Source organism: Anolis carolinensis, unplaced genomic scaffold (assembly GCF_035594765.1).
Source record: "Anolis carolinensis isolate JA03-04 unplaced genomic scaffold, rAnoCar3.1.pri scaffold_84, whole genome shotgun sequence".
Classification (NCBI taxonomy): Eukaryota; Metazoa; Chordata; class Lepidosauria; order Squamata; family Dactyloidae; genus Anolis; species Anolis carolinensis.
Genome location: NW_026943893.1, coordinates 23,961 through 38,492, shown reverse-complemented (window position 1 = coordinate 38,492; position 14,532 = coordinate 23,961). Strand labels below are relative to the sequence as shown.

Here is a 14,532-nt window from a genome sequence, read left to right as displayed (position 1 = left end):
GGAAGTAAAGTCCTTTGACAACGAGGTCTGGAACCTTGGGCTTCATACAGCTTAAAGCACGATTTCTCCCTTCCCTTGAAATCACAGGATTCCCCCCACACCAAGTGGGACTCCTAAATATCCAAGACTGGGCCCGGTTTTCCTAAATACTATTGGATTTATCTGATATCCCAAGGTTAAGGCTAATACATTCATTCCTATCCTTCTGCATTCATTTCAAGGCCCCTTGGATTGCCATGGATCAATGCGATGGAGCGCTGGGAGCTGTAGTTTGGCAAGGTGTTTTGCCTTTGCTGGGTGCAGCTACACCAGGCCTGGGCCAACTTCAACTCCCACCATTCCTGGCCTCAGGCCCCTTCCTTTTCCCCCTCGGGCCCGACCAAGAACTCATGAAGTCATCCCTTTGACACCTGGGCAAACTTGGGCCTTCTTGCCAGGTGTTTTGGACTTCAACTCCCACCATTCCTGGCCTCAGGCCCTTTCCTTTTTCCCCTTGGGCCTGACCAAGAACTCATGAAGTCATCCCTTTGACACCTGGGCAAACTTGGGCCCTCTCGCCGGGTGTTTTGGACTTCAACTCCCACCATTCCTGGCCTCAGGCCCCTTCCTTTTCCCCCTCGGGCCCAACCAAGAACTCATGAAGTCATCCCTTTGACACCTGGGCAAACTTGGGCCTTCTTGCCAGGTGTTTTGGACTTCAATTCCCACCATTCCTGGCCTCAGGCCCCTTCCTTTCCCCCCTCGGGCCCGACCAAGAACTCATGAAGTCATCCCTTTGACACCTGGGCAAACTTGGGCCCTCTCGCCGGGTGTTTTGGACTTCAACTCCCACCATTCCTGGCCTCAGGCCCTTTCCTTTTCCCCCTCAGCCGCTTAAGCGGCTGAGGGGGAAAAGGAAGGGGCCTGAGGCCAGGAATGGTGGGAGTTGAAGTCCAAAACCCCTGGAGAAAGGGCCCAAGTTTGCCCAGGCCTTGGAGCAAAGTGGTGCAACGTCTCAGGAAGATACAATGCAACCCACCCTCCCCGGTACTCACTGAGCCTGGGATGGGAGATGTAGTCCCTGGTGGCCGCCAGCAGGTGCTCCCTGGCCCCGGCCAGTGCCCCCGGGGGGTGGCCATTGATGCGGATCTCCACCTTGGTCGCCATCCTTGCAAGGGTTTCGAAAGCAGAATGGAGGCAGGCCAAGGGGCTTTTATGCCAGGCCCAGCTGACCGGTCCCAGTTTGCTTTGTCCTGCCCTCTTCTGTGTCTCTATGTAAACGTCTTGGGGGGAGTGTTGTTGTCTGTAAACTCTAGAGCTGGAAAGATCTAGTCTCCTGCAAGGGTTGTGTGCTTACCATTGCCAAAGCATGCTCCAGTTCTCAGGAATGCTCTCAGTGCTCATTCTGTTTACCAAATACACCTCTGCAACTGCCTTGCTTTGGTTTCCTTGATGAAAAGGGAAGTGCACGTCCCATCATCCCCTGAACCACAAGTGAGTCACAAAGACACTTTGAGTCTCCTTGTGGAAAGACAAAGTGAGGTGTAAATAAACCTAAACATATAATAATAATAATAATAATAATAATAATAATAATAATAATAATATTATACACAACACACCAGACATCACAGTTGTGGAAAAGAACAAGGTTTGGATCATTGATGTTGCCATCCCAGGTGACAGTCGCATTGAAGAAAAACAACAGGAAAAACTCAGCCGCTATCAGGACCTCAAGATTGAACTTCAAAGACTCTGGCAGAAACCAGTGCAGGTGGTCCCAGTGGTGATGGGCACACTGGGTGCCGTGGCAAAAGATCTCAGCCGGCATTTGGAAATAATAGACATTGACAAAATCACGATCTGCCAACTGCAAAAGGCCACCCTACTGGGATCTGCGCGCATCATCCGAAAATACATCACACAGTCCTAGACACTTGGGAAGTGTTCGACTTGTGATTTTGTGATACGAAATCCAGCATATCTATCTTGTTTGCTGTGTCATAATAATAATAATAATAATAATAATAATAATAATAATAATAATACATCACACAGTCCTAGACACTTGGGAAGTGTTCGACTTGTGATTTTGTGATACGAAATCCAGCATATCTATCTTGTTTGCTGTGTCATACAACGTTGTTGTGTCAATAATAATAATAATAATGGCAGAAACCAGTGCAGGTGGTCCCAGTGGTGATGGGCACACTGGGTGCCGTGGCAAAAGATCTCAGCCGGCATTTGGAAATAATAGACATTGACAAAATTACGATCTGCCAACTGCAAAAAGGCTGGGATCTGCGTGCATCATCCAAAAATACATCACACAGTCCTATACACTTGGGAAGTGTTCAACTTTTGTGATACGAAATCCAGCATGCCTATCTTGTTTGCTTTGTCATAATAAAATAATAATAATAATTGTTGCCTGCCTCTTCTCATGGCTCGAATCAGGGTACAACACAGTCAATATAGGTAAAGGTAAAGGTTTTCCCCTGAACTTAACTGCAGTCGTGTCCGACTCTGGGGGTTGGTGCTCACCTCCATTTCTAAGCTGAAGAGCCAGTGTTGTCCATAGACACCTCCAAGATCATGTGGCCACTGGCATGACTGCAAGGAGTACTGCTACCTTCTTGCTGGAGCAGTACCTATTGATCTACTCACATTTGCATGTTTTTGAACTGTTGGGTTGACAGAAGCTGCGGCTAACAGCGGGAGCTCACTCCACTCGCTGGATTCAAACTGCCAACCTTTTGGTCAGTGAGTTCAGCAGCCAAGCGCTTCAACCTGCTGTACCACTAGGGGTTCCAGTTAATATACATAGTTTAAAATAATAAAACCGCCAAAAACACATAGACTAAAAGACATAGACATAGGATTAAAACACACTGGAAGAGATATGTATTCAGTATGATGAATGCAGTTTGGCACCACGCTGAACTGACATGGCTCAGTGCCATAATGGGATCCTGGGAGTTGTAGTTTGGGGAGGCACCGTCCCTTTCTGGCAAAGGAGGCACAAGGCCTTGGGAAACTACAGCTCCCAGGTTTTCATAGACAACGAGTCATGGCAGTTAATGTGGTTTCAGTTCCCCAAACGAGGTTCCCCTGGAATGTGGACCCAGCCTTCTGCTTTGTGTATGGCTCAGTGATAGTCTCTGCAGCAGGTGTTTTGCCTTTGGAAAGAAGGAAGGAGGGAAGGAAGGAAGGAAGGAAGGAAGGAAGGAAGGAAGGAAGGAAGGAAGGAAGGAAGGAAGGAAGGAAGGAAGGAAGGAAGGAAGGAGAGCTGTTTGCACTGTCAACACTCACGCTGTGTTTACGTACGGCCTTGTCAAAGGGCAGCCGGCAAGGAAGGCGCTTCCTTCTTACAAGCAAAGCTCTGCCCATATTTCAGGGTTTATTCCCTGGGCCTTTAGGGAATTGGAATCCCACCGCGGCATTTTCCCATCAGAGGCAAATGAGATCTGCGACACTAAGATCCCGCTTTAAAAAGAAGATTCCAGCTAAACTTTAGGAAGAACTTCTTATTGTAATAGTCGTCTGAGAGTGGAATCGTCTAGCTTTGGAGACAGCTTTGGAGGCCTTAAAACAAAGACTGGATGGGGATGATTCAGTTGAGTCTTCCTGGGGGGGGGGGGGGGGAGTGGGCTGGGCTAGATGACCTCTGGAGTCCCTTCAAGTTTTTTTCTTTTTTTCAATATATTGATCGATTGGTTTTGAACATCAGCAATCTCATTTACAGTCCAAAGTAATGTAAGCCCAGAAAAAAAACACAGAGCAAAGAGAGAGAGAGAGAGACAGAGAGAGAGAGAGAGAGAGAGAGAGAGAGAGAGAGAGAGAGAGAGAGGGAGGAGGGGAGTTATTATTTTTTAAATGTATAACCATAACACAACAGGGTTTTGCCCCTCCCCCCAACTTATTTTACCATTAGGTCCAACTAAAAAAATTGCTAAATTACTAATAATCATAGTCCATTACATTATAATATTTCTTATCACTTGAAACATCTGTAAAGCCTTCGACAACACATCTGTAAATAGTTTCCAAGCTTTTTGGTGATCTCCAATTAGCTTATCTATTCCAGCTCTGAATTTCTGGAACTCTGGGTGCATCCACACTGCAGAATTAGTGCCGTTTGGCATGACTTAAACTGCATGGCTCCGTGGAATGCAATCACGGGAGTTGTAGTTTTGCAAGGTCTTTCGCCTCCCCTGCTAAAGGGAGCTGGTGCCTCATCGAACTACAACTCTCAGGATCCCATGGCATTGAGGCACAGCTGTTGAAGGGGTGTCAAAGTGCACTCGTTCTGCAGTGTAGATGCGCCCCGAGATTCAGAATGCAATGCAATGGCAGAATCCTATGAAATCGGGGGAGTGATAGTTTAGTGAGAAACTGGAAGTCTCTGGCACAGAATGTATGGAAGTTCACATTGTGGAGAGGAAAAGGGGGTATAAATAAACAAAAACATAATAATAATGCTCTGGCTCACGAATGGGACCCTGAAGAAGGAGACAGAAGGCCTGATCCTTGCAGCCCAGGAGCAAGACATCAGAACAAAGGCAATTCAGGCCAAGATCGAAAAATCAGCTGATGACCCAAAATGCAGACTGTGCAAGGAAGCTGACGAAACCATTGATCATCTCCTCAGCTGCTGTAAGAAAATTGCACAGACAGACTACAAACAGAGGCATAACTGTGTGGCCCAAATGATCCATTGGAACTTATGCCTCAAGTACCACCTGCCAGCAGCAAAGAACTGGTGGGATCACAAACCTGCAAAGGTCGTGGAAAATGAACACGCAAAGATACTGTGGGACTTCCGAATCCAGACTGACAAAGTTCTGGAACACAACACACCAGACATCACAGTTGTGGAAAAGAACAAGGTTTGGATAATTGATGTCGCCATCCCAGGTGACAGTCGCATTGATGAAAAACAACAGGAAAAACTCAGCCGCTCTCAGGACCTCAAGATTGAACTTCAAAGACTCTGGCAGAAACCAGTGCAGGTGGTCCCGGTGGTGATGGGCACACTGGGTGCCGTGCCAAAAGATCTCAGCCGGCATTTGGAAACAATAGACATTGACAAAATTACGATCTGCCAACTGCAAAAGGCCACCCTACTGGGATCTGCACGCATCATCCGAAAATACATCACACCGTCCTAGACACTTGGGAAGTGTTCGACTTGTGGTTTTGTGAAACGAAATCCAGCATGTCTATCTTGTTTGCTGTGTCATACAACAACAACAACAACAACAACAACATAATAATAATAATAATAATAATAATAATAATAATAATAATAATAAATCCTAAATGCTGGGGAAGTGTTCGACTTGTGATGCTGTGATACGAAATCCAGCATATATATCTCGTTTGCTGTGTCATACTTTTTGTGTCAATAATAATAATAATAATAATAATAAGTCCTAGACCCTTGGGAAGTGTCCAACATGTGATCCAATAACACAGCCAACAGAATGTCTGCTGTGGATTCATCTTGTATTTCTAATAATAATAATAATAATAATAATAATAATAATAATAATAATAATAATAATAATAATAATAATAATAATACAGGCCTGTCAGTTGCAAACCTCCCAAAACTGCTCACTTTCATGCCTGGTATGAAGGAGCTGCAAGTATCTCTAAGGTGGTCTAAACACACTTAAAGGCATCAGATCATGTCCAACTTTGGAAGCTAAGCAGGGTCGGCCTTGGATAGCACTTGGATGGGAAACTATCAGGAGCCCCTGGTGATACAGGCTTTGGAAATGCAAAAACCATCTCTTAAGTGATCATTGCCTAAGGAAAACCCAAAAAAGTTGTTGCGGATGTCATAAATCAATAGGGAACTGGGTGAAGAGGAATACAATATGCTGGAAAAGTAACAAGGAGCATAATACAATCTGCAACAGACTCACACCTCCAGATTGTAACAATGAATGGCAATTAATGGCAACAAGGAGTAGCAACTGTAACAGGCGAATAGATGGTTTTGGGAAACTAAAAATAACACTTCTGAAACTCTGCTATAGACAATGCACAGAAGTCTGTTGGGTGCATGAGCATATCTTTGTCCCTAACTGTTCAAAGACATACTCTGGAACTCTCTGCCACCTGAAGTTCGTGCCTTACGGGACATGTTTCGGCAGGCTTTTGATCTCCGTTATTGTTGTTTTTAAATTGCTTAGATTTTAGCTTGTTCTTATAAGCTGCTCCGAGCTCTGCGGGAGTGTTTTTAAGATGTTTTTAAAGATGTTTTAAAGTAGTTTTTAAATTGTTAGATTTTAGCCTGTTCTTGTAAGCCGCCCCGAGCCCTAGGGGAGTGGCGGCATATGTTTGAATAATAAATAAATAAATAAATAAAAATATCAAGGTACTGATGTACACCCATTTAATAGCTGAGAAACCTGATGGCCTTGCATGAATGCCATTTTCCCAAAAGGTTATGGCATCATGTTCAAAAGATTGTGACTTATAACAAGGTCATGCCGTTCCAAAGATCATGAAATCTCGAAACGGTTCTGGAGATTTCCATTTTGCAAGAGGGGAAGTCCCGCTCTCTCAGCCTCAAAGGAGGCAAAAGGGAGGGATCTTGACCCTGGAGAAGCAAAACCCTCCGCGGGGGTCACCACAGGTCGGAGTGGACTCGAAGGCCCAGAACAGCACAAAGAGGCGTCTTGAGGGGCAAAGCCCGGGTCGTCTTCTTTGAGCGTTGTCTCCTTCTGGGGAGGGGGCTTGGGGCCTGTTTCCGACTAAAAGCCCACCCTGGGGCTCGAGGGGCGGCTCCTCCTTTGCTCCAAGGGGCCCTAATGCATCTCCCCCCGCCTTGCAGCCACCGAGGAGGACGGACGGGGCGAGCGGGGCCGCCTTGCCGGACAGGGCTTTGCTTTTAGCACCTCGGGCCTCCCAGGCCGCCCTGCCCTTCCGTCGGCCCACTCAGCTCAGCCGTGCAAAACCGGGACGGACCTCTGCAAGGCAAGGCCGGGCCAGGCAAGGCCGCCGCTCTGCTTGGTGGAAGGCAAAGAGAGGCATGAAGTGGCTGGAAAGCAGGACACGGTCCCTCCTGGCCCCGTCCCCAGGGAGGCCATCCTTGCAAAGATCACAAGCTCGCTCTCGGTTCTGCTCGATGGCCAGACACTTGCAAGGGCCGCTCCCTTTCCCTCCTGTGTTTCTTTCTCTTCCGTATTTCACAAGCCCATCGAAACAGAGAGAATTGAGCAGCAAATCGGGAGGAAATCAAGTTCGGATGACGGCAGAATCCAAAGAGGATGTAACTGCATCTACACTGTAGAGATAGTTCATTCTGACCACACTTTAGGTGCCGTGCCTCGGTGCTATGGAAGCCTAAGAGTTGTTGTTTGGTGAGGCCCCAGCACTCTTCAACAGGGAAGGCTGAAGACCTTGCAAAACTACCACTCCTTCCCAGGACTCCATAGCATTGCATTGCCTCTCAGCAGTTCAAGTGGTGTCAAATTACATGAATATCACAGTGTAGATGGCCCTACATCATTGTTAGTCTGCTTCCTTTGATGGGAATATTTCAAAACGTGAAGATTTCATCACTCCAAAGAGAAATGAGAGGAAACAAGCAACTCCTATTTTGTATGGTATAGACGAGGTTCAATCCTCCGGAGCAGCATGAGCGCCCGCTGTCAGCTCCAGCTCCTGCCAACCTAGCAGTTCGAAAACATGCCAATGTGAGTAGATCAATAGGTACTGCTCTGGCGGGAAGGTAACGGCGCTCCATGCAGTCATGCCGGCCACATGACCTTGGAGGTGTCTACGGACAACGCCGGCTCTTCGGCCTAGAAATGGAGATGAGCACCAACCCCCAGAGTCAGACATGACCGGACTTAACGTCAAGGGAAACCTTTACCTTAACCTAGACGAGGCATGGGCAAACTTGGGCCCTCCAGGGGGGTTAGGACTCCAACTCCCACAATCCCTCACTGCCTCCGGCCCCTTCCTTTTCCTTTTCATTTTCTGCTTAAGCAGCTGAGGGGGAAAAAGAAGTGGCCTGAGGCTGTGAGGAATGGTGGGAGTTGGAGTCCAAAACACCTGGAGGGAAGGCCCAAGTTCCACCACTATTGAGATTCACTGTTTCATACCGAGTTATGTTTGCGCTCACGGCTCTTCCCTTTGATTTCCCTGTTTGCACTACAATTCCCAGCATGTTCCCAATTTGTGAGCTGCAATCCAGAAAAGGAAGTTTTGGTGATAATTGCTATGAATGCTTTTGAACTCCAGGTCATGTGGCCACTGGCATGACTGCATGGAGAGCCGTTACCTTCCTGCCGGAGTGGTACCTATTGATCTACTCACATTGGCATGTTTTCGAACTGCTAGGTTGGCAGGAGCTGGGGTTAATAGCGGGCGCTCACTTCGCTCCCGGGATTTGAACCTGGGACCTTTTAGTCCTCAAGTTCAGCAGCTCAGCGCTTTAACACACTGCGCCACCAGAGGCCCGTCTCGTTGTATTCGATGGTAAATGCATTAAATGTTTGTCATGTAAATGCTGTAATCTGCTCTGAGTCCCCTAGAGGAGAAGGGCAGAATATAAATAATGTGTTGTTGTTGTTGTTGTTATGCTGAGATTTGTAGTTTGGTGAGGCATCAGCATTCCATGACCCCAAACGACATGCCCTATGACCCCATCGCATTGAGCCAGGGATGCTAAAGTGGATTCATTCTGCAGCAATTGATGCGCCGCCCACAAGGGTTTCTTTTCCATCGCTAAAAGCTTTGGGGCCCTCATGCTTTTGCAGTCAGTGTAATATAAAAGGTAATATGGTTGAATAAATATAGATCTGGTTTCCCAAACCACGGTTACTAAAGGCAACCTTAGGTTACAGTGAATGGTAAAGAAGTTACGTGAAACACTGGCCTGAAAGTTTGACATTTTTATTTAGAATTGGTATGCATCTTGTCTAAAATTGCCTTTTAGCAATCAGAAGACTAATAGCTAAAAGCAAAACTGTGGAAGGAAAATTGGAGAGGAGGAATATCATCAAGGACTACACAGAATATGACTCACAGTCTTGTGCTCCTCTTTCAAGGATAACCACGCAGACCGTTACGTAGTGAAGAACCAGTTTCTTAATACCTGTGAAGGTAAATCATGCCATACGGCACCTTTATGATCCAGGCAGGGGCGGCTGAACCATTAGGCAAATTACGCTTTTTTTGTCAAATATTTTTTATTGAAAATTTTAAATTAAGGAATATGAGAAAGAAAAAAATTGCACATCGAAAGTGGTAGAACATTGTTTGTTTATAGTAAAGTAGGAAATAAGATAGAAGAAAGAGAAAAAGAAAAAAAAGGATTTTGTTGACTTCCATCTAACTTTAACTGGTTCATCCTAAAATTTTAGGATGTGAATTACGCTTTTGTGTTTGGTGCCCGTCGGGGATTGGGGCACCAAGAGAGAGAGAGAGAGAGAGAGAGAGAGAGAGAGAGAGAGAGAGAGAGAGGCACGAGCCAGCAAAACCAGTGCACGACACACACACACACACACACACAGGCAAGCCAGGCAAGAGAGAGAGAGAGGCAGCGCCAAGCAGGGCCGTAGCCAGAAAAAAATTTCGGGAGGGGTTTTGAAAATTTCGGGGGGGGGGGGGTTGAACCCCTAGCACACACCTCTCCCTGCTACAAACCTGTCAATATCTGCTTGAAATAGTGCCTGGAGGGACTCTTAATGTTTTGTGTCTCATAGACTTAGCATGGGGATTTGGTTAACCAGTTAAAATTCATGAGTAAACCAGGTTTTTTTTATAACCTGAAAAATTGGGGGGGGGGGGGGTTGAACCCCTAAACCCCCCCCCCCCCCCTCGCTACAGGCCTGGCGCCAAGAGAGAGGCGAGACAGCAAAGCCGGTGCATGCACTCGCTCTCTCACACACAGGTAGGCAAGAGAGAGACGTAATGTGCATCTTTTTTGGCCAAATTAAAAAGAGGGCATTTTTTGCACATGTCATTCAGAAGAAAATCTTTTCTCCTTTTTTTTTGGTTCCAGGGTCTGGAAAATCGAGGTTTGCATTAGATTCAATGACACGTGAGACTCGAGTCAATACAGTAGTTCATGTTAGTTAGATTAACTGTTTTCATTTTGAATTACCTCTGAATGCTGGTTCTCCTCCCCTCCGCCCCCTCCCGCCCCCCCCCCCCGTGTCCCTCCCTCCCTTCCCTTCCCTTTTAGCCCTTTGCGGAAGGGAACCCTCCGGTCCGGGCCCAAACCACTCACTCTGGTCTCAGAATTGGACTATTGTGAGAAACGACACAGACAGTTGAGTCCATTTCACTTGCAGAAGAGAAGCCGGAGAGGTGACACGACAGCCGTGTTCAAATGCCTGAAGGGATGCCATGCGGAGGCCAGGTTTAAATATTTGAAAGGACATCACGCTGGAAACGGAGCCAGCTTGTTTCCTGCGGCTCCAGAGACCAAGACACAATGGAGGTCTTTAAAAAGAGGCTGCCTGGCCATCTGCCTGGAGGGCTTGGACTGTGCCTCCCGCCTGGTAGAAAAGGGCTGGACTAGATGGCTTCTGGGGACCCTTCTTGGTCATAGTGTATTGTCATCCAACGCTCTTGACACGTGATACCTTATCTCCACTCTGGACTGGGCTTTATTGAACAAGGTTGTTGCATTGTTTTAATTTAGTTTGGTTTAGTTTCCAAGCATTGTTTTAATTTGTGTGCAAGCATTTCATGAGTAAGCAAATATTGACACAGTCTGAATTAAGGTCTATGTACAAGGTTCTTGGAAGAATGGAATTAAGTAATGTATATGTTTTTAATGCTTTTTAATGTTTGTATAATGTATTTTTACCGATTACTGTTAATAGTTTTAAATGTGTTGTTGATTTTATTGATTGTTTGGCATTGAATCTTGCCGGGTGTTGTAAGCCGCCTTGAGTCCCCTCGGGTAAGAAAGGCGGGGTAAAAATGTTTTCAATAAATAAATAAATAAATTAGTTCAAAACATTTTCTTAACTTTCTTATCTTCACTGTTTCTCTATACCAGGCATGAGCCAGCTTGGGCCCTCTCCCCAGGTGTTTTGGACTCCAACTCCCACAGTTCCTAACAGCCTCAGGCCCCTTCCTTTCCCCTGTCAGTCACTTAAGGCCTGATCTTCACTCTAGAAGAAATGCTTCTTGATGGCTCAGTGCGGTGCAATCCTGGAAGTTATAGTTTGAGGAGATCTTGAGCCTCCTCTGCCAAAAGTGCCAAAATACAACTCCCAGAATTCTATAGCAGTTGAAGTGGTATCAATCTGCACTAGTTGTAGCATACATGTCCCCAGCCAAGCCCCATCCTTACTGGGAAGGAGCTGCTGCGATGGACAGAAATCTGTTCCTCTGCCACATAGGAAGCAGCTGTTGTGGTTCAGCAAGTGGCAGAGGATTTTTCAGAGGATGAGGAGGATGAGAAAGGATTTGATGGGTCTCAAAGTGAAGAGTCTGCTAGTGATCAGAGAGAATTGCAGGCCAAAACTGCTGCTGTTTGGGATTCTGGTGCTCATTACCAGGCAACAGAAAGTGAAGATTTCAGTTTCCTTGTGAAACAGCCTTCACAATGAGGAGTTCTCCTGAGAAGTCAGATTAGGTTTGAGAACGGAGGGAGTGAAAAACAGACTAATTGGACGGTCTGAGAGAATCCGTGAGAAGTCCTTGAAGCCCAGGTGCATTCAGCATGATCTTATGGCTACTTGGTAGGGCAGGAATCAAGTGGTGTTGGCTGTATGTCTCTCAGAGGAGACAGCGTTGTCATAAGGATGGCTTTCCTGTCTGTCTCAGCTCTCAAGTTCATGGTTCAATTTTCCTGTTTTTGCCTTTGTTCCTTGAAGGGATTATCTTGGAAAAAGTTTCTGTTTTCATGTTTGTGGATTTATGTTTGAATGACTGCTGTAGATTTTGGCTCTCTTGACTTTGTGTACTGTGTCATTTTTTTTATTGCTGCTCTTTTGTATTTTCTACTCTACTGCATTTTTAGGAAATGCCTTTTTCCCCTTTGTACATGCTTTTCTGACCAAACTTTTGTAATTAGTACTACTGGACCCTGGTGTGGTGCTGGGTGAAAAGGTGTCTCAGGGCTAGAGTGCCACAGCAGCTGACCATTTCTACGGCATCATGAGCAAAGTGTTCATTGCCGCAAGCAGAAAAGGATTTCCAATTGCAACTCTCCCTCGCACAAGAGGTTGGGGAAAGGTGGTCATCTACAACAAGGGGACAGATTTGTGCCGATCCCGGCAGCTGCTTCCTGGTGAACGGGAATTGGTGGATTCATAGTAAAGTCCTCTATGTCAGTTCCAAATGGGGCAAGAATGTATAACAGTCGCAGGTGCATAATTCCAGGTTACGATAGTGTCTTTGTCATAGAAGGTTCCAGCACAAATGCATCATTATTATATGTTTTTAGTGATGTTGTAACCCACCTCGCGCCACAGGGAGAGGCGGCTAAGAAATAAAATTATTATTATTTTTATCAACACAACGACGTTGTATGGCACAGCAAACAAGATAGATATGCTGGATTTCGTTTCGCAAAACCACAAGTCGAACACTTCCCAAGTGTCTAGGACTGTGTGATGTATTTTCTGATGATGTGTGCAGATCCCAGTCGGGTGGCCTTTTGCAGTTGGCAGATGGTGATTTTATTATTATTATTATTATTATTATTATTATTATTATTATTATTATTATTATTATTATTATTATAGCTACTACTACTATTATTCCATTGCATCAACCCTTTCCTGCATACCCATGCCAAAATCAGAAAAGACCAGAAGAGAGCGATGCCCATGGGAACTTATTAGGCATTAACACGAATGGGGCACAGGTTCATCAATGGAACATCGATCTCACTGTTGTTTTGGGGTGGCACTTTTTAGGACCACGACTCCCAGAATTCCCCCAACAGCCCAGATATAGGGTTTTCTGTCCTTAGTTGCGGTGGTGCAATAAGCAAACCCTTGTGCTGCTGAGCTGCTGACCTGTAGGTTGAGAGTTTGAATCCGCAAGATGGGATAAGCTCCCGTCTGTCAGCCATAGCTCCTGCCAACCCTGCAGCTTGAAAACATGCAAATGTGAGTAGATCAATAGGTATCGCTTTGACGGGAAAGGCAAAAGATGCTCCAAGCGTCTTCAGTGGAGAAGAGCATTGCTTCCAAGAGCCAGAGGTGAGCACCACCCCCAGAGCCGGAAATGAAAGGAGAAGCCTTTGCCTTTGTCTGTGTCTTTGTGTCTCATTGTATGTCATTGTAACAAGGCACTGAAGGTCTGCCTGTGCCTCTTTATATGCTGCAATCTGCTCTGAGTCCCTTTGGGGAGAAGGGCGGAATATAAATAAAGTGTTATTATTACTGTCATTATTACAAAACCAAGTAAAGATTTTTAACCACTAATGCGCAATGTTTTTAAATACAGTAGAGTCTCACTTATCCAACGTAAACGGGCCAGCAGAACGTTGGATAAGTGAATATGTCAGATAATAAGGAGAGATTAAGGAAAAGCCTATTAAACATCAAATTAGGTTATGATTTTACAAATTAAGCACCAAAACATCATGTTATACAACAAATTTGGTAGAAAAGGTAGTTCAATACACAGTAAGGTTATGTTGTAATTACTGTATTTACGAATTTAGCACCAAAATATCATGATATATTGAAAATATTGTCTACAAAAATGTGTTGGATAATCCAGAACGTTGGATAAGCGAGTGTTGGATAAGTGAGACTCTACTGTACCTGGATGGCCATCTGTTGGGGGTGCTTTGAATGCGATTTCCTGCTTCTTAGCGGGGGGTTGGACTAGATGGCCCATGAGGTCTCTTTCAACTCTACTATTCTATGATTCTAGGATTCTATGTGTGTAACAAATGATGGATCTGCAATTTTTAGTCTGAATTCATTCCCAAATGTTTTGTTTCATCGTTTTGTCACAATTATTCTTTTTCCTTCTTCTTTTGTGCGTGTCATTCTTTCTGCCTGCTGTGTGAAATTGGTGGAGAAAAACAAAAATTCTGGATGATAAAACTTAATGTCTTTGCATGCTCAAATCATGAAACTGCCTTGCTTTGTCAATATTGTTGTCATTTTATCAAATACAGTATGTATCCGAGAGATGAAATTTCGTGGTCTGCCTTGAATCTCACATTTCAAAGGTGTTTCATGACTGAGAAAGTTTGGAAACTCCCATTTGGGGCCACGAAAAGCACCTGGGCCTCTCTCTGTGTGCGTCTTGTGCTTCTTCTGCCTTAGACGGCACAGAACAAGGCTGGTCTTGCAGATCTTGGCAGACTACAATTCCCAACACGACTCACCATTGGCTGTTCTGATTGTGGCTGCTGGGAGATGTAGTCCAATAGCACCTGCAAGGCCTCCCGTTCCCTTTTGGGGTGCAGAAGGTGATGGTGGGAAGGAACTATAAATCCCAGGCTCCTGTAGTCATCATATTGCAAGACAGGAGACCAGGGACGTCATTTTGCACCAGGGAGATTCTTGCTGGAAGAGTTCCAGCCGTTTTCTTGTGACGCAA

General features: G+C 45.5%; 1 protein-coding gene across 1 annotated transcript in view; it reads right to left on the bottom strand.

The window, feature by feature from the left end:
- LOC134295149 (V-type proton ATPase subunit B, kidney isoform-like) overlaps positions 1 to 1,212 on the bottom strand; it is a gene marked incomplete at its 3' end in the record, with an annotated part of 31,092 nt that extends 29,880 nt beyond the window's left edge. Inside the window, 1 exon segment of the mRNA XM_062967040.1 lies at positions 1,035 to 1,212. Within this exon segment, the coding sequence (XP_062823110.1) occupies positions 1,035 to 1,146 (112 nt within the window).
- Between the last annotated feature and the right edge of the window lie 13,320 nt (positions 1,213 to 14,532).